Source organism: Oratosquilla oratoria, chromosome 27 (assembly GCF_046742065.1).
Source record: "Oratosquilla oratoria isolate Oo_2021 chromosome 27, ASM4674206v1, whole genome shotgun sequence".
Lineage (NCBI taxonomy): Eukaryota > Metazoa > Arthropoda > Malacostraca > Stomatopoda > Squillidae > Oratosquilla > Oratosquilla oratoria.
The window spans coordinates 13,464,476-13,490,465 of NC_134803.1; the positions used below are offsets into that span (position 1 = coordinate 13,464,476).

The 25,990-nt window shown below is 39.9% G+C and overlaps 1 protein-coding gene across 1 annotated transcript in view; it reads left to right on the forward strand.

Moving 5' to 3' along the window:
• Positions 1–25,990, forward strand: part of MED23 (mediator complex subunit 23) — a 365,264-nt gene that overhangs the window by 310,965 nt on the left and 28,309 nt on the right. Inside the window, exon 23 of the mRNA XM_076210243.1 lies at positions 14,240–14,399. Coding sequence (XP_076066358.1) covers positions 14,240–14,399 — 160 coding nt within the window. The remainder of the gene's footprint in view (positions 1–14,239; positions 14,400–25,990) is intronic.

Genomic DNA, 25,990 nt, shown 5'->3' on the forward strand with positions numbered 1-25,990 from the left:
GATAAAATATTTGTGTTATGGCAAATTTGCAAGAATTTTTTGGTGAAAGGTAAGGATGTTTGTTTTTGGTACCTTATGGATTTAGGAAAGCTTATGACAGGTAGACAGGAATCCATAATGGGAGGTATTGCAGATATATGGGATGGGAGGAAAGCTGTTAAGGACAGTCAAAAGCTTTTACATGAGTAGTAGAGCTTGTTTTAGTGTTGGGAATAGTGAGAGTGAGTGGTTTGAGGTGAAGGTGGGGCTGTGCCAAGGTTGTGTTATATTGCTACGGTTGTTCAATTTGGATGTGGATGGGATGGAACTGGAAGTTGATGTGAGGGTGATGGGTAGAGGATTGGAAATGTTTAGAGGTAATAGAGGAAAGTAGGAGGTAAACCAGTTGTTTGTTGATAATGCAGCACTTGTAGCTGGGTCTAAGTTAGTTTATGATGGAGTTTGGGAAGGTATACATTAGGAGGAAGTTGAAAGTATGTGGATAAAAGCATGGTAATGAGATGTACAAGAGATGAGGGCAGCAAGCTGGAGATAAGTCTTAAAGGAGGTTAAAAGTTGATAGATTTAAATATTTGAGGTTGCATGTTACAGTGAATGGAGTAGTGGGGTTAGAGGTAAACTGTAGAGTAAGGGAAGCAAGTAAATGTCTTTATGGGATGAAAAGTATCTTGAGAAATATATATCTTTGGATGGATGCAAAGAGGAGACTGTGTGAAGGGGTGGTTGTGTCTACAAAACTATGGGGTAGAGAGGAGAATTTTGAATGCATTTGAGAAGTTTAGTGAGTGTTACAAGGATGGATAGAGTAAGAAATGAGAAGGCTCCATCCTCATATGGTGTTTATTTTGATAGACTTGTTGCCAACTGCCACTTTCATAAAAGAAATGAGAATGTGAGTAGGAGCGTTTGGGGTTAAAAGAGAGCTGGTAGATAGGGTAGATGAAAGAATACTGGGATGGTTTAGACACATGGAAAGAATGGATGAGGAAAAGCTACTAAAAGGAGTATGGAAAGCAAAGGTTGGATGGAGTGAACTTGAGGGGAAGACTTAGAAGGAACTGGATGGAAGGAGTAAAGGAGGCTTTAATTAAGGGGGAATGTCTGCTGAGCAGGGAAGGCAGAAAGCAAGAGATAGGTGTGAGTGTAGAATTATTGTGAATAGAATATAAATTGATGTGCCCTGCAGGGATTTTTCCTTGTCCTCTCAGTTTTTGCATGAAGGAATGAAGAAGGAGAGTTACTGTGTAAATGAAGCAGCTAGCCATGCTATGGATGTGCTGTGTCATAACCCAGGCTGTGGGCTGGAGACAGGAATGACCCTTTATCTACAAGGAGCTAAGATTAAAAGGAAATGGGTGATAGATAGGAGTGGGGGAAGAAGCCTCTTGATATATAGATAGGAATAGATTATCCAATAGAAGGGTTTAATCATTTAGTTTTACTGTAGGGTATTTTTTATTTATGGTTGTCTGGAATAAGCAATGTTACTGTTGGTTTATAGAGTGAGGCTTCCTTTCTGTTATTTCTGTAGCATTTCTTTAGTTTATTCATATAAGCTTGGGTGTACTAGGCTATTATTTTATAGTTTCTATACCTGGAAGCCATGCTTCCTCTGCAAGATAGACTATGGGTAATGAATTCATTCTATACTGGGTTATAATTGTGAAGTCATTTGCACTATTCAACCTCTTTACAAGCGATCCCACACCAAACCTGAAGCATAATACCTAAGTGCTCAAATATGCCGAAGAGTCAGTGATAATATTTTAGCACAGCAAAAAAAAAAATAAAAAAATAAAAAGCTGCTGAAAACACCTAAATATACATAGACAAATTAGAATAGTGGCTAAGATAAAAAAAATGAAAAGAAGCCTTGCTTAAAAAAATTATCAGACATTGCTCATGTGAAACAACCATAAATCAAAAACACAGCAATAAAACCTGTCAACTCCCTCACCTCCACTAGGAAGTACAGCCTTGAGGGGCTGGCACTTGGTCTCCAGACTGGGACCAAGCTCTTTCTTGATCAAGTTCAACTGTATTATTATTATTTTTTTTATTTATTCATTTTTTTCATATATGTATGGCTGACAGCAGGCAGCTTCTCACCCCTCTCAACCACTCAGAGCCAGTAATATAGAAACAGTTCCACATTGATACAACACAGGCAACAGTCCAAAGTTTCTTACCAAAAAGATCTGTAGGGGGTTCTGAGGACCATTGCCAACCACTGTGGGGCTGAATGTTTTCCACTTAGTGTAACTTGAGGCAACAGTTAATTGATTGAACTCCTCCTACTGGACAAAAACCTAAAAATCCTGGGCCTCACTTATCATACCCATATGTCCTTCAGCCCACACATCAAGGACCTTACCATGAAAATCAACAAAAAGATGAATGTATTAAGGTTAGTAGCAAGCACAGGTTTGGGTCTGCAGAAAGAAATTATAGGTCAATCAGACCTTGGACCAAGTGTCTTGTAGTAGCCTTGTAGCTCCCAAGTACCAACCTACATGTCACTCAGGGAAGACTTACTGCATTAATGTGTAGTATTGACCATTTCAAGTCATTAGTATAAGTATCTGTCTCTCTGTCCTTTTTTTGAGAATATGTATCTGGGGACTTTGTCTTGGCTTATGCCTTGTTTATGGCATTTGCTCCTGTAATTGTTAGTTTGAATTTCTTGTTGAATCCCCCCAGTATTTCTTGGTAGATGTTTGTGACCAGTAGGTTGGTGGAGCCCTCTTTGAATTCATATTGGTTAGAGGAGGTAGGTAATTTTTTAAGAGGTCCTTGGGTAAAAGGAGAATGTCTCTTGACAGGGAAAGGAAATCATAGGAGATAGGTGTGTGTGGAGAATGGTTGTGAATGAATGACAAAGTGACTCAACCTAAAAGGATTTCTCCATGTCTTTTTTTGTTATTCATGAGGAGATGAGGAGAAAGGGTTGCCAAATAAATGAAGCAGTGGGGATGGACTAGCTTTGGCTGTCGGGCCCTGCTGTAGAGGTGCTGTGTCTTGTATTTCTTCTGACCTAGGCAGTGGGCAGGGGGCCAGGAATGGCCAATTATTCATAAGGAACTAAGATAAAGGGGAAACAAATGAGTTTGGAATGGGTGAAGGTTGGGTGCATACCTTGGCTTTTTCTCCCTTATAAGGGAGAAGAAGCCTTTTTGTGTAGATATATTAATCTTTCCATCAGCTCGGATATAGTGGATAGATAAGAAATTGTTTTCTGGTGCAGGGTTTTTAGGAGGTTTATTTGGTTTCAGTATAGGTATTAAGTAAGATGTTTTAAAAATAATTAGGATTATATTGTGCAACCAGTAGTTGGAGATATCAGGTAAGGCTTTCATAGCTGTTGGGACACAACTCTAAATGGGAGATTTCAGTTGTTATGGCCCCTTCTATATTTTTATAGGTAAAGAGACATGTACCAAGGAATGGAGGAGTGGGTGTGGAGGTAAACTGTAGAGAGGGAAGTAAATTAATGTCTTGGGAGAATGAAAATTTTAATGAGAAATAGGTATCTAGGAATGGAGGCAGAGAGAAGACTATGAAAATGTGATTGTGTGTACAACACTGTATGGGGGAGAGACTTGGAATATAAAGGAGGCAGAAAGGAGAAAATTATATTATTTGAGATGAAGTGTTTGAGAAGTATAATGGGGGTTACAAGGAGTAATAGAATAAGAAACGAGGAAATGAGGTGGAGAATGGATGGAAAGGGAGCTGGCAAAGAGTGCTAATGAAAGAATACTCATGGTTTGAGCACATGGAAAGAATGAGTGAGAAAGACTAGCAAAAAGAGTGTGGAAGGCAGAAATTGATAGAACTTGAAGAAAAGGAGGGTGGGGTGGATGGATGGGGTTAAAAGGGTTTTGGTTAAAAGGGGAATGTGTTGAGCAAGGAAATGATAGGGGGAAGGTAGGAGTGAATGGATGATGAACTGACATGATCTGAAGGAACTTTTCCTCATCTTCTTTAATTCCTTATGAGTGAATAAGGAGAGAGTCATCATAAAAATGAAGCAGCAGGAATAAACCAGCTTTGGCTGTTGGTCTCTGATGTGCATGTGCTGTGTCATGTGACATTGTTTCTGACCCAGGCAGAGGGTGGGGGTCAGGGAAGGCCCTTTATTCATAAGGCACTAAGGGGAGCAAATAGATGCTGATGGAGTGTGGGATGACTGTAAGGGGACAGAAGCTTTTAGTTTCATAGATTGACAAAGTCTGTGGATAAAAAAAAACTGTGTATGACTGTGATTGTGATGAGAAAAATGCTTTATTCTGATCTCCATGGTTATCACTGTGGAAGTTCATCATGGACAAAAAGTACTGTGACCAAACACAAATAATATGGGTATCAACTCATAATACAATGTATATTCTCCTAATGTGTAAAGCTTGCTGGCCATCCATTTTGTTTTCCCATGGTCTGTCACTGTATTTGCATTCTTCTAATTATTTTGTGTTATTATTCACAAGTAATTTGTACAAGTGAAAAAAACATCATTTTTTTTTTGTGTTTTTTTTTTTTGTAATTTTGTTTTACTCTTCACTGATGGTCAGCAGAGGCACCATCAAATATTCTGTAATGCATCTCTTTCTACTTGTGAATCTAAATGTGATCTATGATGCTACATTTCCAGTATGTAGTTACAGGTGTTTGTGTTTACAATTGTATGTTTTGATTTGGGAATGAAAATATTTGTATTTTTGCATCATGCATATACATACATATACCAAAGGCTTTTTTCCCCTTACACGTGGGGTAGCCAAAAAGAAAAAGGCATAGAAACCACTCCCAGCCATTCCATTTCCTATATATTCCACTCCCCACCACCCTCCTCCCTCCCTCTTATCTTGGCACCTCCTGGATGATGGGTCATCCCTGCATCCTGTCCACTGCCCTGGGTCAGAAGCAGTGTCGCAAGACACAGCACATCCACAGCAAGGCCGCTTCATAAATTCAGTGACCCCCCCCCCTCTCCATCCCCTCATTCAGAAATGAAGACGGGGAGAAATCCCTTCGGGCTGTGTCAAATTTTTTCTCATACATACTTCCTCACCCCCCATCTCCCACCCACTCCCCCTCATGCATCACAGCATCATCCATACACAACCCTTCTCCATTCACCCCTATCTTCTGTCCTCTCCCATCCTTCCTCCACAGACATTCCTCTCTTTTGTAATGCCCCTTTCACCCCGTCCATCCATCTCATCCTAGGACACCCCCTCATATTCACTCCTTCCACCGCTGCCTTCCACATTTCTTTTACTAATCTTTCTTCACTCATTCTTTCCATGTGTCCAAACCATCCCAATACTTTCATCAACCCTATCTCCGAACAAAGACCCAACAATCCCATCATCGCACCGCCCAATCACACTTCTCTGCACCCCCTCTAAAGTCATTGAACGCCTAATACTTAAACTTGTCACACCATATATTCCCCTTGCTGACTCACAACACGGTTTTAGGCCACTACACTCCACAAACACTCTTCTGACAAACCTCACACAAAGAATTTTAGATGGCATCAATTCAGATAGGCCCCACCACAGAACACTTCTTATAACATTGGACATTAGTAAAGCTTTTGATGCTATCCCCCGCCACAACCTAACAAATAAAATATATAACACAGACATGCACAATAACACCAAAAGATGGCTGGCCAATTATCTGGCAGGCAGGAATGCTCATGTGTCATATAATGGCCAATCATCGCACATCAGAAACATTAAGAACGGAGTACCACAGGGCTCAGTTCTATCCCCCACATTATTTAATCTATACATGCATGACTTACCCACGCCAGACACCTCAGAAATACAAATCTCTTCCTACGCAGACGACATAACAATCACATGCACACATCGTAACACAGACAAAGCTGCAGAAATAATCCAGCCTTACCTTGCCACACTCAACACATGGTTCATCACAAACAGACTCAAAATAGCTCCAACCAAATCTACAGCAACACTTCTCACCAACTGGACAAAAGAACACAAATACATACCTCATCTCTACATCAACAACACTCTAATACCACACACAAACACACCGAAAATTCTTGGTGTAACATACGATACATCCATGTCTTTCAAACAACACCTCACAAACATAAAAAACAAATGCACACCTAGACTTAACGCACTTAAGTCAATCACTGGAACAACATTTGGACAAAACAAAGAAACTAATATAACAATATACAAACAATGCATACGCTCAGTGATGAATTATGCGAGTCCTGCATGGGCTCCTAATCTCAGTGAGACACACCACAACACCCTTCAAATCATACAAAACAAAGCCCTAAAAACAATTACAGGCTGCACAAATACATCACCTACAGACCATTTACACCATGAAACAAAAGTCCTCAAAGTCAAGGACCACCTCGACATGAGAGGCACACAAACACTTGCTGCAGCCACCACAAACACATCACACCCGCTACACTACATAGCAGAACACCCACACACACCAAGAAACATTAAAACTACACCCAAAGACCTTTATTACACACAGATACTCTCTTCTCTTCCTCCACAACCACCAAATACCAGCCTCCGGAAACATATTCATAATCATATCACTCACCGCTCCATTAACACACTGAAAGACAACACACTGCTGCATGCCAGACCCCCTGATATCCACCCTTCTGAATCCTCTCTCCCACGTAAGGACAGAGTCCACTTGGCCAGACTGCGATGCGGTCACCACCCAGCACTTCTAAGCTACCAGAAGAGGCTGGACGACCGTGTTGTGAACAGCTGCCCAGGATGTAACACTTCACCCCATACCATACAACACATAATGGAAGACTGCATTATACACAATCATGCACGCAAACAACACAACATACACTCTATAAAGGATTTGTGGGAAAACCCAGTTTCGGCTGTGGCCTTCCTTGGGGAGACGGGACTGCTCGGACAGACAGTCTAGGGAACGACAACAACAACAACAACAACAACAACAACAACAACTCCCTTTCCACCCCTGTTCTCCTCCTCACCTCCTCATTTCTCACTTTATCTAGCCTAGTAACCCCTATCATACTTCTCAGACATTTCATCTCAAACACATTCATACTCTTTCTCTCTTCCTCTCTTATGTTCCATGTTTCTGTCCCATACAGTGCTGTTGGCACAATCACTCCTTCATATAACCTCCTCTTAGCATCCATTCCCAGTTGTCTATTTCTCATTACACTTTTTAATCCACCAAGGCATTTACTCACTTCTTTCAATCTACATTCTACCTCCACCCCCACTCCACCCTGTCCTGCCACATTCACACCCAATTATCTAAAACTATCCACTTCCTCCAGTCTTTCACCCTTTATGCTCACTGTCACTATATCCCCTTGTACATCTCATCACCTTACTTTTGCCCACATTTATCTTCAGCCTTCTTCTTTCACACACCTCAAACTGTCACTAACTTTCTCAATCCCTCCTCTGATCCTGCTACAACCACAGTCATCAGCAAACAACAACTGGCTCACCTCCCACTTTTCTCCATTTTCTTTAATCATCTCCAACCCCTGACCCACTACCCTTGCATTCACCTCTCGCACCACCCCATCCATGTATAAGTTGAACAGCCAGGGTGACAACACATACCTGACAAAGTCCCACCTTTACCTCAAACCACTCTCTCCATTTCTAATCTTGACACATGCTCTACTACTTTCATAAAAACTCTTGACAGTTCCTATAAGCTTTACTCCTATCCCATATATCTGCAAAACCTCCCACAGTGCCTTCCTGTCTACCCTGTCATAAGCATCATACACCTTTTTCAGATCCATGAAAGCCCAAAAAACATCCTTACCCTTTCCTATAGCTTTCTCACATATCTGTCTTACCACAAAATCTGATCTATGCAACCTCTACATGTCCTAAATCCACACTGTTCCTCACCAATTTCTCCTGTCTTATTTTGTAACCAACCTGAGAATACTTGTTTCTTATCATCTACAACCTTCTTTGCTTCATCATCTCACCTCTCATTACCCTTCCCTCTATTTCTTCCCATCCTCCTTGTTCCACACACCATCTTTGCACACCTTGTGACTCCCTCCTTGAAACATTGCCATTCCTCCTCCACTCCTAGCTCTACTCTATCTTTCACTCCCACCCACCTCTCAGCTTCTTCTTGTACTCCTCCTTTTTTTCTCATTTAAGCAGTTTACTCTAAGCACCTCTTTACCTTCTGTCCTTTTCCTCTTTCTCCATTTCTCCTCCACTTTCAACTTAACTTCCATCAAAAATGATCTGATATTCCCTACTCTCTCCCCTTTGAACATGTACATTCAAAACTCTTCCAACTCTTCTCCTGGTTACCACTATATAATCCATTAAAGCCCTATCTACCACCCATCCACCCACCATCATAGCATAACTTTAATCATAACCTAAGTAATACAGGAAATTCTCACTTTGAATGGCTTTGTCAGTGCTTGTCCCTTTGCTGATTTTTTTTTTAACCTTTTTATATATCTGTATACCAGGGATTTTTTCCCTTTAAAAAGGGAGGTACCCAAGTCAAAAGGTATGCACCCATTCCCACCCATTTCTTTCTCACCCATTCCACTCCCACCACCCTTTCCTCCCTCTCATCTTAGCTCTTCATGGATGATGGGTCACCCCTGTATCCTGCCCACTGCCCTGGTTCATAAGCAATGCAGCAAGACACAGTATATCTACAGTAGGGCCAGTTCATTTGATTGGCAACCCCCCTCTCCATCTCTTGATGTGGAAAAAGCAAAGAGGGAGAAATCCCTTGGGGCTGCATCCAAATATTCACACATAACCACTGCTTACTCCTCTCTCCCCATCCACCACCCCCTCCCATCTTTGCATCACAGTATCATCTATTCCCAGCCAGTCTCTACTCACCCATATCTCCTGCCTTCTCCCTTCCTTGCTCAATAGATATTCCCCTCTTGCTTAAAGCCCCTTTCACCCCATCCATGTCATCTTCAGTTGCCCCCTCAATTTCACTCCCTCCACCTCTACTTTCTACACCCCATTTACTAATCTTTCTTCACTCATTCTTTCCATGTGTCCAAAACATCCCAATAGTCTTTCATCAATCCTATCTCCTATCTTTTTTCCATCACTGCTCTCCTCCTTACCTCATTTCTCACTCTATCCAATCTTGTAACTCCTAACATACTTCTCAGACATTTCATTTCAAACACATTTAAACTCTTCCTTTCTTCTGTCATCCAGGAGGAGCCAAGATAAGAGGGAGGGAGGGAGGGGGTGAATGGGAGTGGAGTATATGGAGATGGAATGGGTGGGAGATGATTTTATGCTTTTGTTTTTTGGCTACCTCCCTTGTTCTCTGCTTTTCTTAAATTCCAATACTCCACCCCATAGAGTGCAATCAGCACAATCACCTCTTCATATAATCTGTTCTTTGCATCCATTCCCAGATTATCTCATGACATTTATTAAATCCCCATGGAATTTACATGGTTCTCTCAATCTACAGTTTAACTCTACCTCTACTCCTCCCTTTCCTGCCACATGTGATCCCAGATACATACAGGGTGTTCAGGATAAATTTGATAATTTATTTTGTCTTCTGTAATTGCAGAACCATTTGAAGGATTTAATAGTAGTAAAGTGCAATGGATAGCTGATTCTGTGTACTATTAGTGGGTGTAAGAGCTAGAGAGCATGGACAACTGGAAAGCACAGGAATATTGGAAAAGAGTGACCTGTATCATGATGATTCACACTGGATTAAAAAAATCATAAATCTTAGCTGCAGCTCAGTGCTCCTTGAATACTGTAAAGGCTGTGAGATGTGAGCTGGAGAATTGTGACGAGGCTGTGGAAGCTTTGGCTAGGAAGAAGGATCATAGCAGGTGTTCTGACTGACTGCACAACGAAATTCATCGAACCTACAAAAAAGGTGTGGCAAGATCCAGGCAAGGCAATGTGGACCTTGGCAAGAGAGATGGGCATTGGAGTGGCAACTATGAAGAAATTATTGAACAAGGATCTTTGTTTCATTTAATTGGCAACCCCCCTATCCATCCCTTTATCCAGAAAAAGAGAAGACAGGGAGGAATCCCTTCAGGCTGTGTCAATTTTTTTTCACACATACTTCCTCACCCCCCACCCACTTCCTTTCATGCATCACAGTATCATTCATACACACGCATTCTCCATTTACCCCTATCTTCTGTCTTCTCTCATCCTTCCTCAACAGAAATTCCCCTCTTTCCCAATGCCCCTTTTACCTCAACAATCCATCTTATCCTTGGTCACCCCCTCACTCCTTCCACCTCTGCCTTCCACACCTCTTTTACTAATCCTTCTTCAGTCATTCTTTCCATGTGTCCTAACAATCCCAATACACTTTCATCAACCCTATCTTGGAACCCCCTTTCCACCCCTATTCTCCTCATTTCCTTGTTTCCCACTCTATCCATCTTAGTTACCCTTATCATACTTCTCATTTGATAAATTACCACATAAAAAATTAATAAGAAAAATTGAAATAATAGGAATACAAGGTAAGCTACTGGAATGGATGAACGATTTCTTAAATGGGAGAAAAATGAAAGTGGTACTTAGAGACAAAAATTTGAACTGGGAAGATGTGAAGAGTGGCATCCCACAAGACTCTGTACTGGCTCCTTTAATGTTTACCATATATATAAATGATATGGATGAGGGAGTGAATTGTTACATGAACTTCTTTGCTGACGCTGCCAAATTACTCGAGAGTAAGCACAGAAGAAGATTGCAGATCACTACAAGAAGACCTAGACAAAATATGGGAATGGAGTCAGAGATGTGAAATTAGCTTCAACATTAAGAAATGTAGCATAATGGAATTTGGAAAAAGCAAAAATAGAATATCAGGTGAATATAAAATTGGAAACAAGGAAGTCAAAAAAGTTGATTCAGAAAGGGACCTGGGAGTGATCATCTCAAGTGACTTGACACCTGATAAACATGTCAATAAATTATTTGGAGAGACTTTTAACATATGAAGATCAATGAAAGTGGCCTTCGACTACATGGATGAAGAAATGGTAAAGAAAATAGTGGTTACACTAACAAGACCTAAACTGGAATATGCTGCAACACTATGGGCACCTAGCACAAAAAAGAACTTAAGAAAATTAGAAAGAATCCAAAGAGCAGTGGCAAAAATGGCACCTACACTATCAAACTTGACATATGAACAAAGATTGGAGAAATTACATCTATCAACACTGGAACAGGGAAGAGAAAGAGGTGATTTGTTGACCATTTACAGAATTATGAAAGGGATGGAAATTTTTGATAGAGACGACTTATTAAAATGGGACAGAAGAGAAACAAGAGGACACGAAAAAAAGCTAAAGAAGGACAGTTACAGAAGAGACCTGAAAAAGAATAGCTTCCCACATAGAGTGATTGATGTGTGGAACAAACTAAACAGAGAAACAGTGAGTGTCAAAACTATACACGATTTTAAGAATAAACTGGATGCGGAGAGTTATGAAAACGGGTCACTACAAGCATAGCTCATCCTGTAAAATACAACTAGGTAAATACAGGAGCAAATATGTAAAAATATGCTGGGAAGAAAAATGTAACTATGAGAAAGGCATAATAGAAAAATGTAAGGATCAACCAAATCTATTCTATAGATATGTAAATGGAAAACTGAAAAACAAACAGGGAATAGTTAAACTATGCCAAGGGAACACAGAATACACAGAAGATACTGAAATGGCTGAAGTTATGTGCAAACACTTTAAGTCAGTTTTCACTAGAGAAAAAATACATGACACCCACCTAGCCCAGGTGCCTTACCGGCTCTCATCATTTTAATAACTGCTTACACCTCATCTTTTTTTAATTTCTCCACCATTTTCCTCATCCATCACTGTCATAATCTTAGCGCTTCCCACTGCTACTATCACTCCCTCCCTATCATCCTCCACAATTAGCAGCTCTCTAAAATACTCTGCCCATCTTCCCTGAAGATCTATGCTTCAGTGCCTTTTACCTTTTCTTCTCTACTTGATTCACCTTACCTTCCTCTCTTAATTTCCTTCCAAAACATCTTTTTATTACTTAAATTTTTTTTAATCATACTCCCCCATTTTACATCTGCCCTCCTTTTTGCCTTTTTTATCTTATGTTTTGCTTCCCTCCCTTTTCCTTTACACTTCTCGTATTTTTCTCTCGTCCTACTTTGCAACCAGTCCATGAATGCTTGATTCTTTTCTTCTACAACCTTCTTCACATCACCCCACCACTCACTACCATTTCTTCTATTCCCTTCCATCCTCCTTGTTCCACACACTATGCACACCTTCTTACTCCCTCCTTGAAACACCCCCATTCCTCCTCCACTCCTATCTCTACTCTATCCTTCACCACCTCCCACACTTCTCTCAACATCTCCTTATATTACTGCTCCTTTTCCTTCTTAATTAAGCAGTTTACTCTAAGCACATCCTTACCTTCTGTCCTCTTCCTGCTTTTCTCCTGGATACCACCACATGGTCCATTAAAGCCTTTACTGCATCCTTTCTTCCACCACCCTCTCCCATATATACTTATGCTTAACTCACCACTACAATTTTTACCTGGCACTCCACACTTCCCAACATCTCTGTCTATTGGTTCACCTCCTACTCTAGCATTTAGATCTCCTAATACCACTACATTGACATTTCTCCCAAAACTCCCTATGTACTCATTTAAATCTATCCAAAAAGCTTCCCTTTCCTTTACACTCTTCTACCAGTCCCAGATGTACTTACAAAGACCAACGTCTCCCCAGTTTCACCTTCATCCACATTAACCATGAAGAATCCTCCTTCCACTCCATCACACACTTACCTATCTCTTCATATACTAGTATGGCCACCTCTTTCCTCTCTTGTCCTCTCCTCACTCCCAACACCCCACTACACTCCCAAACTTAAATTAACCCCTCACTTTTAACTTAGTTTTACTCAGTGCCAACACGTCCATCTTCTTACAAACATACTGCCAATTTCTCCCCTTTTACTCTCATCTGTACCACACCCATGCACATTAAAAGACCCAAACCTTAGGGTTCTGGTGGGAAGACTCCTCCCAGACCCTTTTATGTGGTAGAGGGAGGAAAGAATATTGCCACTGAGTTTTCCCACTCAGGTTATAAAAGGTGATTAAAATAGGACAGAGGATGGGACTAGACATCCTGCTCTCTTTAGTCTTAAAGAGTAGATTCCTATGAGAAGACAAGTCAGAGCATAACTTCATTAGTATTTGTATTTGACCTCATGAAAATATGTTTGATACAGCCCTGCTCAACAGTGCTTTTACTTGTGATACCAAGTTAGCATCATAGTCATTTTATTGATCAAGGTTTCTTTAGAGCAGCCCTGTGCAACCTGCGGCCCTCAAAGGCTTTCATTGCTGCCCTTTCTCCTAAAAATAGATAAGCTGTAGTGCGGCCCTCAGAGAGAGAGAGAGTGTTACTAACTAGAGCCCACCGAAAGTTTGAATAAATTCATATTCTTGTGTACCAATTTCACCATATTTTTTCTATTTCGCTCACTAAGGTACATATTTTAATTATATTAGAACAGAAAATAATATATTACTTGAAAATTTTAATTATTAGATTGAGTGATCCTTGGCTGTCTGTTTATGAGTCTGACACGTATGATTCACGTACTGTAGTATGGTACGTGTGTTAATCATCCCAGTTAACCAATATTAAGTAATTATTTATGTTTATACATTATAATAATAATAAGGTACGGTAGCCTTTCATTTGCTCATTTATAGTAAGGAAAATACATTTGTTTTGGACAATTCTTATTTTTGTGATCCCAATTTAAATATAATCAGGAACAAACTAATTATCTATCTTTATCAGTATAATCTCACATGATATGTCTTCGATCGTAAGGTTATGTGGCCCTCCATACCAACAGAGTCGTGACTAGTGGCCCTTTGGGAAAAAAGGTTGCACACCCCTGCTTTAGAGCATTGATCAAAGGTGGTCTTTTTTTTTCTGTGTTGTTCATATATCTCATTTTTTGAAGCCATATTGCTTGAAGGTTGACTGTATGTTTGCACACAGTATGTTTGATAATTATATATAATTAATTGACCATAAAAATCACCCTTTTTTCATTGTAGTCTTTGTTCTAACATATTCTCACAAGGAAGAATTTTCCTTAACTATCTTTCAGCTTTGCAAGGCAAATCAGTATTTCCCCAGATGGAATGGCGCTTCAATGAGTTTGCCAATGCAGGAGCTCATGCATTACATGTAACCTGTGCAGAACTTATGGCCCTACCAACAAATCCAAATCTTGTTGCCAATGCTCTTGTAGATGTTGTCATGCGAGGGTAAGTATGAAGATGATTTTAGTAGTTATTGATGATAAGTAAAAGATCAATCAATTCATTTCCCCCAATGTGATTTCATTGGACTCATCTTCATGGATCCACCAGCTATTCTTATGATGAAAGATTACAACAGCAATGACTTACAATGAATAGAGCCCCAGTGACCAACAAAATACAGGTACTCCTCGTTTAACGACCTACTCAGTTAGCGACGACGCGGAGTTACGACGGGCTTTATGACAGACGTTTAACGTAAATCTCCCGAAGTTACGACGTCGTGTACGATAATTAAGTTGGCTGAGGCAAATTTGTATGATGTTATAATTGAACTTGTACGGTGGATATTAGCTGTGAGGTAAAGTGTTCTGAAGCTTAGGTCTACATTACCATCCTGCAAGCTGCAAAAACTACCTGGGGTACAGTACAGGTACTCCTCGTTTAACGACCTACTCGGTTAACGACAACTCGGAGTAACGACGGGCTTTATGACGTCGTTTAACGTAAATCTCCCGAAGTTACGACGTCGTGTACAATAATTAAGTTGGCTGAGGCAAATTTGTATGTTATAAATGAACTTGTACGGTGGATATTAGCTGTGAGGTAAAGTGTTCTGAAGCTTAGGTCTACATTACCATCCTGCAAGCTGCAAAAACTACCTGGGGTACAGTGTATACCGGTAGTGGTAAATTTTTAGTTTCGACCATGGGCGCAATATAACAATAACAAATTAATTATTAATTTTGTAAATTATAATGTATCAATGTAATATGCAATTTTGTGAGCGGAAATGAAAAAAAAATGCTAAAACAGATTTTGTAAGTAACGAAGTCATGTCGGACGAATGGTACACCATGTTTGTTATGATAGATGCCGATGTCGAAGAAATGAAAGGATGATAAATTAATTCATCTAACCTAAACTAAACTAACCTAACCTGTGTTTAATAAATCATTTCCTGCAAATTAGATGTCATCCGGCTCGTCCTCATTGTCGTCGTCGTGAGAGACGTTGGCAGACGACAAGATGGCATCCCGAGCCTATGCTAGAGACTTCGTTCATTAGCATATTTTCTTGTAGCAAGGTAATTTTTACTTTCATTTCCGCCCACAAAATTGCATATTACGTTGATACATTTTAATTTACAAAATTAATAATTAATTTTCTATTGCTATATTGCGCCCATGGTCGAAACTAAAAAATACCCCGGTATTCAATATGGAATGTCAGCATACGCGGATTTGGTCATATACGGTAATTTTAGGAACCTAACCACCATAAATAAACAGTAAATAAAGCTTTAATGTACTGTATAAAAGAGGGAAAATACACGAAAATAAAGATACATGTATTGCTGGACATTGTACATACAGTACATGTACGTATATGTATACACTTTCGCTTAACGACCAATTCGGTTAATGACGGCGCGCTGGTCCCAATTGTCGTCGTTAAACGAGGAGTACCTGTATATACCGGTAGTGGTAAATTTTTAGTTTCGACCATGGGCGCAATATAGCAATAGAAAATTAATTATTAATTTTGTAAATTATAATGTATCAAAGTAATATGCAATTTTGTGATCGGAAATTTAAAAAAAAGGTGCTAAAACAAATTTCGTAAGTAACGAAGTCATGTCGGACAAATGGTACACCATGTTTGTTATGCTAGATGCCGATGTCGAAGAAATAAAAGGATGATGAATTCGTCTAACCTAAACTAAACTAACCTGACCTGTGTTTGATAAATCATTACCTGCAAATTAAATGTCATCCGGCTCGTCCTCGTTGTCGTCGTCATGAGAGACGTTGGCAGACGACAAGATGGCGTCCCAATCCTATGCTACCAACTTCGTTCATTAGCATATTTTCTTGTAGCATGGTAATTTTTACTTTCATTTCCCCCCTCAAAATTGCATATTACGTTGATACATTTTAATTTACAAAATTAATAATTAATTTTCTATTGCTATATTGCGCCCATGGTCGAAACTAAAAAAATACCCTAGTATTCAATATGGAATGTCAGCATACGCGGATTTGGTCATATATGGTAATTTCAGGAACCTAACCACCGTAAATAAACAGTAAATAAAGACTTTAATGTACTGTATAAAAGAGGGAAAATACACGAAAATAAAGATACATGTATTGCTGGACATTGTACATACAGTACATGTACGTATATGTATACACTTTCGCTTAACGACCAATTCGGTTAATGACGGCGCGCTGGTCCCAATTGTCGGCGTTAAACGAGGAGTGGTTGTACAACCCTACTCTTGAACAATACAAAGTGATGCACTCCTTTGATATTTTCACCAAAATAAAAATGGACATTGCTGCTTATTTACGAATCATTTTGAGCTAAATACACCACACCCAACCTCTCTTGCAGAAAAATTACAAGTTCCAGTGATACCAAAGTCATTCGAGGAAGATATATTGTGTTGTCTGGGGATTATTAATTTGGGGCATTTTAGTATTTTACTTAGCTGTACCTAGTTGTATTCTACAGGAAGGGAGCTATGCTTGTAATGACCTATCTTTATATCTTTCAGCATCAAGTTTTTCCTTAAATTCTTGAATAGTGTTTGCACACACTGTTTCTTTATCTAAATTATTCCAGGTATGCAATACTCTATGTGGGAAACTATTTTTTTCAGATACAGTCAACTCTCAATTAACATGAGATTAACGCATTTTCAATTTAACATGATTTAATTTTTAAGGAAAGATGTTTAAATAACATGATAATTTCGATTTAACACGATTTGAATTTGGCGGTAAAAGCACTGAGAGAGGGGGCCTCCGCACGGTCAGTCTCTTACACTCTGTTTTGATCTCAGTCTGAAGCTAGCCTGCACTGTGAGTGGAAGTGTCTGTGTACAAGTTGACACTACCATGGCACCCAAGCGTCCTTCCACCTCACAGGAAAGTGCTCCTAAGAAATCATAAAAGCTTGAAAAATTGTTACAGAGAAATTAATAATTTAGAGATTGTAAACTCGCATTTTCTGTTCTACACCAAAACAAAAAAGAAAACAGTGTCAGCAAACCAAAATTAATGGTATACTAGTTTTTAATGGTATGGACCATGATTATAAGCTTGAATTTTTTTTTACAGAGAAATGAATAATGACCATGATTATAAGCTTGAAATTTTTTTACAGAGAAATGAATAATTTAGTTAGAGATTGTAAACTCTCGTTTTCTGTTCTACACCAAAACAAAAAAGAAAATGGCGTCACCAACTCACAGTTAACCCCTTCCATACGGTGCCGCACACGTAGGCGTCATGGACTTAGATCTCGGTGGCAGCAGCCAATGCCAGCCGTACGACGTGTCGTAATAATACTCGCATCATAAAATATAGTCACCGCTTATATCGATCGTTCTCTCTTCACCCGTGAATTTTGATAACCATAGAAAATGCGATTACAAAAGAATTAGAAAGAATGTCATTATGGAGGGGTGACTACAATAAATATAATCAAGACGCCGATATGGCAGCCTCGCGAATACACTCGCTCCCCATGACGCCTACGTGTGCGGCACCGTATGGAAGGGGTTAATGGTAAACTAATTTTTTAATGTATGGACCATGATTTTAAGTCATAAAAGCTTGAAAAGTTGTTAAAGAGAAATTAATAATTTAGAGATTGTAAATTCTCGTTTTCTGTTTACACCAAAACAAAAAAGAAAATGGTGTCATGGCTGACGTAAACTGCTACAAAAAAGAAAAAAGTGACAATGCAGACAAAACTAAGTCAGTTCTTCAGAATGAAGCCAGTGAAGGAAGAGGAAGGAGAGTGGGTTGAGGAAGGACAGTGGGGTGCGGAAGGACAGCTTGGTGAGCAAGGACAGCAGGAGTCTGAGGAAGAGGCAAGTGAGCCAGAGAGTGGCTGGGGACAAGAGTGGCTGGTGACACATGCCTGGGAGTCGGAGGAAGAGGCAAGTGAGGTGGAGAGTGGCTGGTGACGAGAGCGGCCGGTGACGAGCACACACATAGAATAAATAACTGTGTACAGTGAGTCCTCCTTATATGGTAATTCTTTATCCGGTAAATTCACAGTTATGGTATTTGGTAATTACTACCCTCGATTCTATTTACGCTAAGAAAAATTCACAGATACAATATCTGCTCATGTTTTGGAGGTAAAATTAGATATTTTGAAGAGGAAAGAGCAGGGACAAGGTACGTCTGCCATAAGTTGAAACTTGGGTTTGGTATACAGTAATTTAAATTTGCGGTAAGGTTTTCATGAACACATATGTACCGTATAATTAGGACTCACTATACTACAAATAAATACAAAGAATGTGTGTTTTTGTTGTTTCTGTAAAAACAAATGTATTAATAATGTGTTTGTTCAAGTTCAGAGTTCAAAGACTTTCCCAGTGTCCGGGAACCTAACCCCCCTATTACCATTCTTTCCTATGGGAAAAACATGTTTAACTAACGCAATTTTGATGAACACGACGTCTCCAGGAACGTTACCCTCATGTTAATTGAGAGTTGACTGTATCTTCTATAGTTATCCTTTTTGAGTTTCTTTTCATTTCCTCTTGTTTTTCCATTGTCCCATTTTAATAAATCATTCCTATCAAGGATTTCCATTCCTTTCATGATTCTATAAATAGTCAGCAGATCTCCTCTTTTTCTTCTTTGTTCCAGAGTTGGTAATTCCAATTTGGACAAACTTTGCTCATATGTTAATTGGGAGAGAGTTGGTGCCAACTTTGTCATTGCTCTTTGTATTCTTTCTAATTTCTTTATTCTTTTAAGTAGTGGGTGTCCATAGTGTTGCTGCATATTCCAGTCTTGGTCTTATTAGTGTAACTAATATTTTTAAAATAATTTCCTCATCCAAGTAGTCAAATGCCACTTTCATTGACCTTAATAGGTTGAAGGTTTCTCCGACTATTTTATTGGTATATTTGTCCAGTGTCATGTCTTTGCTGATTTTGTCTCCAGGGTCTCTTTCCGAGTTCACTTTTTTGACTTCTTCACCAATTTTATAATTTCTTGACATTCTGTTTTTAATTTTTCCAAACTCCATTATACCACACTTCTTGATATTGAAGTTCACTTCCCACTTTTGAGTCCCTTTCCAAATTTTGTCCAGGTCTAACTGTAATGATTCACAATCCTCCTCTGTTCTTACTTTCTTTAGTATTTTTGAGTCATCTGCGAAGAAATTCATATAACACTCTACTCCTTCATCCATGTTGTTTATATATATGGCAAACATGATTGGAGCCAATACCAAACCTTGAAGGACACCACTTATCATTTCTTCTCAATTCAAGTATTTGTCTCTAATTACTACCCTCATTTTTCTCCCAGTCAGGAAGTCTTCCATCCATTCCAATGATTTTCCTCTGATGCCACCTATTGATTCTATTTTTCTTATTAGTTTCTTATGTGGTACCTTATCAAATGCTTTTTGTAGGTCTAGAATGGCACAGTCTGCCCATCCCTTTCTTGTATTATTTCTATTATTCTCGAATAGAAGCAGATCAGGTTTGTTGTACATGATCTTTTATGTCTAAATCCAAATTGATTTGGATTCAGTATAATTTTTTCTTCCATCTAGTTTTGATAACTTTTTCACATATTTTTGTTACTGTGCGTTATGTCGCCCTGGTTGCTCAACTTATACATGGATGGGGTGGTGCGAGAGGTAAATGCAAGGGTAGTGGGTCAGGGATTGGAGATGGTTAAAGAAAATGGAGAAAAGTGGGAGGTGAGCCAGCTGTTGTTTGCGGACGACACTGTGCTTGTGGCAGGATCAGAGGAGGGATTGAGGAAGTTGGTGACAGAGTTTGGGAGAGTATGTGATAGAAGAAAGCTGAAGATTAATATGGGTAAAAGTAAGGTGATGAGATGTACAAGGGGTGAAAGTGGCTGTAGTCTGGAAGTGAGCATTAAGGGAGAGTGACTGGAGGAAGTGGATAGTTTTAGATACTTGGGTGCAAATGTGGCAGGAAAAGGTGGAGTGAAGGTGGAGGTAGAATGTAGATTGAGAGAAGCGAGTAAATGTCTTGGTGGATAAAAAAGTGTAATGAGGAATAGACATTTGGGAATGGATGCTAAGAGGAGACTGTATGAAGGAGTGATTGTGCCAACAGCACTGTATGGAGCAGAAACATGGAACATAAGAGAAGAAGAGAGAAGGAGTTTGAATGTGTTTGAGATGAGGTGTCTGAGAAGTATAATGGGGGTTACTAGGCTAGATAGAGTGAGAAATGAGGAGGTGAGGAGGAGGACAGGGTTGGGAGATAGGGTTGATGAAAGAGTATTAGGATGGTTTGGACACATGGAAAGAATGAGTGAAGAAAGACTAGTAAAAGAGGTATGGAAGGCAGATGTGGAGGGAGTGAACATGAGGGGACGTCCTAGGATGAGGTGGATGGATGGGGTGAAGGGGGCTCTGGGGAAGAGGGGAATGTCTGTTGAGGAAGGACGGGAGAGGACAGAAGACAGGGGTGAATGGAGAATGGTTGTATATGGATGATGTTGTGATGCATGAGGTGAAATGGACGGGGGGATGGGGTGTGAGGTAGTATGTGTGAGCAATTTTTGACGCAGTCCGAAGGGATTTCTCCCCGTCTTCTCCTTTATTAATGGGGAGACGGAGAGGGGTGTTTGCCGATTTAATGAAGCGGCCTTGCTGTGGATGTGCTGTGTCTTGCGACACTGCTTCTGACCCAGGGCAGTGGACAAGGTGCAGGGATGACCCGTCATCCAGGAGATGCTAAGATGAGAGGGAGGGTGGAGGGGTGTGGAGTGTATTCAAGGATGGAATGGGTGGGAATGATTTTATGCCTTTTTCTTTTTGACTACCTCCCTTGTAAGGGGGAAAAAGCCTTGGTATATGTATGTATGCTTGTTAAGGAGACCAGTCTGTAGCTGGTTGGATCTTCCTTGTTTCCTCCTTTATATGTTGGTACAATATTTCCATTTTTCCAGTCCTGTGGTACCTTTCCTTCTTTGAGTGAGTATTTAATTATATTGTGTATTTTGTCCATCAATTCCTCTATGCATTCCTTCAGTATCCAACTTGCAATTCCATCTGGATCATGTGATTTTCTGACATAAAGTTTTTTATTTGGTCGCTGATTTCCTTTGTTACAGTTATGTCCTTCATTGGGAGGGATTTCTCTCTCTCCTCTGCATAGTGGTTGCATCTGGGGCAGTATGAATCTGTGGCCATGCCTATTCTGTGTTGGTACTGTTTTAATGCTGGGCTTTAAGCTTTGTAATTTTGTAATTTCTTTATGTCCCTTTTGTATTTTTACTGATGAAAAGGGGATGGCTTAATTGTTAGGTTTAATTTTTTGTATTTCTTTAACTATTAGCCTACATTCTGGTGTGGAAAAATGCGTGCTGATGATGTTGTATTGCTGTTTTAGTGATGGTTGTTTTACCCTAAGTCGCATCAGCTGCTTCATGGGTGGGGGAATTAGTTAGTTTTTATTTTCTTTTTTCAATGGTTTTTGCTACTCTCCTCATTTTGTCAGTGTTTCAGTCTGTTTTGTTGGTTAGTTTTTCCAGTTTTCTTTATGTTTATTGTTTATTAGATTTATGATATTTTTGTTTAATTGCTTTAGAAGATGCCTTTTTTCTTGTTCTGTTGGGTTTCTTTTTTTAAATTATTATTTTTTGACTTCTTTAAGTAGGCTATCTCTTCTGTGTAGTTGGTGTTGATTTTTTTTCTGTAGCCCCTGGGAATGCATTTTTTACATACATTCTAGAGGGTATTTACCCTCTGAGTACTCTTGCCAGTTTGCTTTTTGGTAGTTTATTAATATGTCAAGAGTTGATAGAGGGAGAGAGCATAAGCTTTTCACAAAAAGTGAGTGCCTGGAGGTGATTTATAAAATGGGCAGTGGAAAGATGAATATCTCTGATGTCCATCCCATAGAATCACTATATACAGATCCCACCTGTGTTACTTTTATTCTTGAGCTGTCCAATTCATAGAATAAAATTGACTGATACTCAGTGGCCATTTACAGAATTGTTTCATTAAATGCCAAGTGTTAGGGCCTATGAACGTAGCTTATTTCTCTTTTCATTCTTCAGTTGACCTCACTTTGTACATTTTATATTGTGTACTCGTTTTATTCCCTGTCTGGGGTATTGGCTGCATGTTATTGTGGCTAAGTAGCATGCAGTTGATACTTTAAGGTCTATATAGGGCACCCCTATGGACCAGAGCCACACATCATTTTGTCTGTGATAGAGGAAATCTCTGTTCATAGAGAAATAATGATACTTTTATTATACTGCGACTATCCTTCCATTATGTTATCCCCCTACCTCTTGTTACTATCCTGTACCATTTCTCTGAATATTCATTTCCTTTTTTTTGCCTAACCCTGTGGTGGGGAAAAAAGGATACTGCCACCAAATCTTCCCACTTGAGTCAAATGAGGCAACAAAAAATGGGACGGGAGATAGGACTAGGCATCCTGCTCCCTGTAGCCCCAGAGGGGACTTTCCTAAAAAAAATGTAAAGGCATAAGAGAGTCCAGGAATTTTACAACCAGTACCCTAAGGTTTGGGTCTTTTAATGTGCATGGATGTGGTATGGATGAGAGTAAAAGGGAAGAGATAGGCAGTATGTTTGTGAGAAGAAAGATGGATGTGTTGCCATTGAGTGAAACTAAGTTGAAGGGGAGTGGCAAGTGTGAGTTTGGGAGTGTAGTTGGGAGGTTCTCAGGAGTGAAGAGAGAATGAGGGAGAAAAGTGGTGGCTATACTAGTAAGTGAATAGATAGGTAAGCATGTAATGAAGTGGAAGGAGGTTTCTTCAAGGTTAATGTAGATGAAGGTGAAACAGGGAAGGGAGATGTGGGTTTTTGTAAGTGCATATATACCTGGTAGTGAGAATGAGTGGATAGAAGGATTAGAGAGAAACATGAATGCAGTGGTATTGGGAGACCTTAATGCTAGGGTAGGAAATGAACCAATAGATGGAGTGGTTAGGAAGTGTGGAGTTGATGGTGGAGAAGTGTCTAGAGAGTTGATGATAGCAAATATAGTGTTTAGGAAGAAAGTCAAGCATAAGTACACATGGGAGAGGGTAGTTGATGAAAAAGTAGTAGAGCATTAATGGACTATATAGTGGTAACCAGGAGTATAGTAGGAAAAGTTAAGGATATACATGTTTTAAGGGGAGAGAGTGAGGGAATATCAGATAATTTTTTGGTGGAAGGTAAGTTGAGAGTGGAGGATAGGTGGAGAAAGAGGAAAAGGACAGAAGGTAGGGAGGTGCTCAGAGTGAACCGCTTAAATGAGAAAGAAAAGGAGAAGGAGTAAAAGAAGCTGAGAGAGGACTGGGAAGGAGTGAAGGCTAGAGAAGAACTATGAGTGGAGGAGGAATGGGGATGGTTCAAGGAGGGAGTCATAAGGTGTGCAAAGATTGTGTGTGGAAAAGGAAGACAGGAGGAAATAAAAGGAAGGGTAGTGAGTGGTGGGATGAGGAAGCAAAGAAGGGTGCAGATGGAAAGATGATAATGGAAGAGAAGGCAGTAAGAGGAAGATGGGCAGAATATTTTAGGGAGTTGCTAAATATAAAGGAGGATAGGGAGGGAAAGGTAGTTGCAGTGGGAAGCGCTAAGAAAATGACTGTGATGAATGAAGAAAATGGAGGAGAAATAAGGAAAGATGAAATGAAGGCAGCTGTTAAGATGATTAGAGGAGGTAAGGGACCTGGGTTAGATGGATGCCATGAAGAATGTCTGGAAAAAGGAGGTACAGTGATGGTGGACTGTCTGGTGAGATTATTTAATGTTTGTTCAAGAGCCAGAGGACTGGAGAAATGTCTGTATAGTTCCACTTTACAAGGGAAAAGGGGACAAATGTGAGTGTAGTAGTTTCAGAGGGATCAGCTTATTAAGTGTAGTTGGGAAGGCTTATGGAAGGGTCTTGATTGAGAGGAATAGGAGAGGAAGAGAGTAATTGGTGATGAACAGTGTGGGTTTAGGACAGGAAGGAGTTGTGTAGATCAGATTTTTGTGGTAAGATATATGAGAGAGCTATAGGAAAAGGTAAGGATGTTTTTTAGGCTTTAATGGATCTGGAGAAGGCTTATGACAGGGTAGACAGGAAGGCAGATATATGGGATAGGAGGAAAGCTGTTAACCCCTTCCATACAGTGCCGCATACATAGGCGGCATGAGGAGCAAGTGGATACGCGAGGCTGCCATATCGGCGTCTTGATTATATTTATTGTAGTTGCCCCTGCGTAATGACACTCTCTAAACTGTCTTCATCACATTTTCTTTGGTTATCAAAATTCACGGGTGAAAGAGAGAACGATCGATATAAGCGGTGACTATATTTTATGATGCGAGTATTATTACGACACATCGTACGTCTGGCAGCTAATGCTGCCCGCGAGATTTTGGCCCGTACTGAAGAGGTTAAGAGCTGTCAAGAGTTTTTACAACAGTAGAGTTTGTGTTAGGATTAGAAATAGAGAGAGTGAGCGGTTTGAGGTAAAGGTGGGACTTTATCATGGATGTGTTATAATGCTCAAGCTGATCAATTTATACATGGATGGGGTGGTGCAAGAGGTAAATGCAAGGTTAGTAGGTCAGGGATTGGAGATGGTTAAAGAAGATGGAGAAAAGTCAGAGATAAGCCAGTTGTTGTTTGCTGATGACACTGCACTTGTAGCAGGATCAGAGGAGGGATTGAGGAAGTGACAAAGATTAGGAAGGTGTGCAAAAGAAGGAAGGTGAAGATAAATGTGGGTAAATGTAAGGTGATGAGCTGTACAATGGAGGAAGTGGCAGCAGATTGGAAGTGAGTATTAAGGGAGAGAGGCTGGAGGAAGTGGATAGTTTTAGATACTTGTATGCAAATGTAGCAGGAAAGGGCATGGAGGTAGAATGTAGATTGAGAGAAGCAAATAAATGCCTTGGGGGATTAAAAAGTGTAATAAGAAATAGGCACTTGGGAATGGATGCTAAGAAGAGATTGTATGTACCTAGTTTACCTAGTTATATTATACAGGAAGGGAGCTGTGCTTGTAGTGACCTGTCTTTTTGTCTTTCTGCATCAAGTTTATTCTTAAAAGAGTGATTGTGCTGACAGCATTGTACAGGGCAGAAACATGGAACATAAGAGAGGAGGAGTTTGAATGTGTTTGAGATGAGGTGCCTGAGAAGTATGATAGGGGTTACTAGGCTGGATAGAGTGAGAAATGAGGGGGTGAGGAGGAGAATGGGGGTGGAAAGGGAGCTGGAGATAGGGTTGATGAAAGAGTATTTGGGTGGTTTGGACACATAGAAAGGATGAGTGAAGAAAGATTAGTAAAAGAAGTGGGGAAGGCAGAGCTGGAAGGAGTGAATATGAGGGGGCGACCTAGGATGAGATGGATGGATGGGGGTAAAAGGGTCATTGAGAAAGAGGGGAATGTCTGTGGAGGAAGGACGGGAGAGGATAGAAGATGGGCTGAATGGAGAATTGTTGTGTATAGAACTATAGATGATGCTGTGATGCATGAGTTGGAGTGGGTGGGGGATGGGGGATGAGGGGAGTATGTATGAGAAATAAAATGATGCAGCCCAAAGGGATT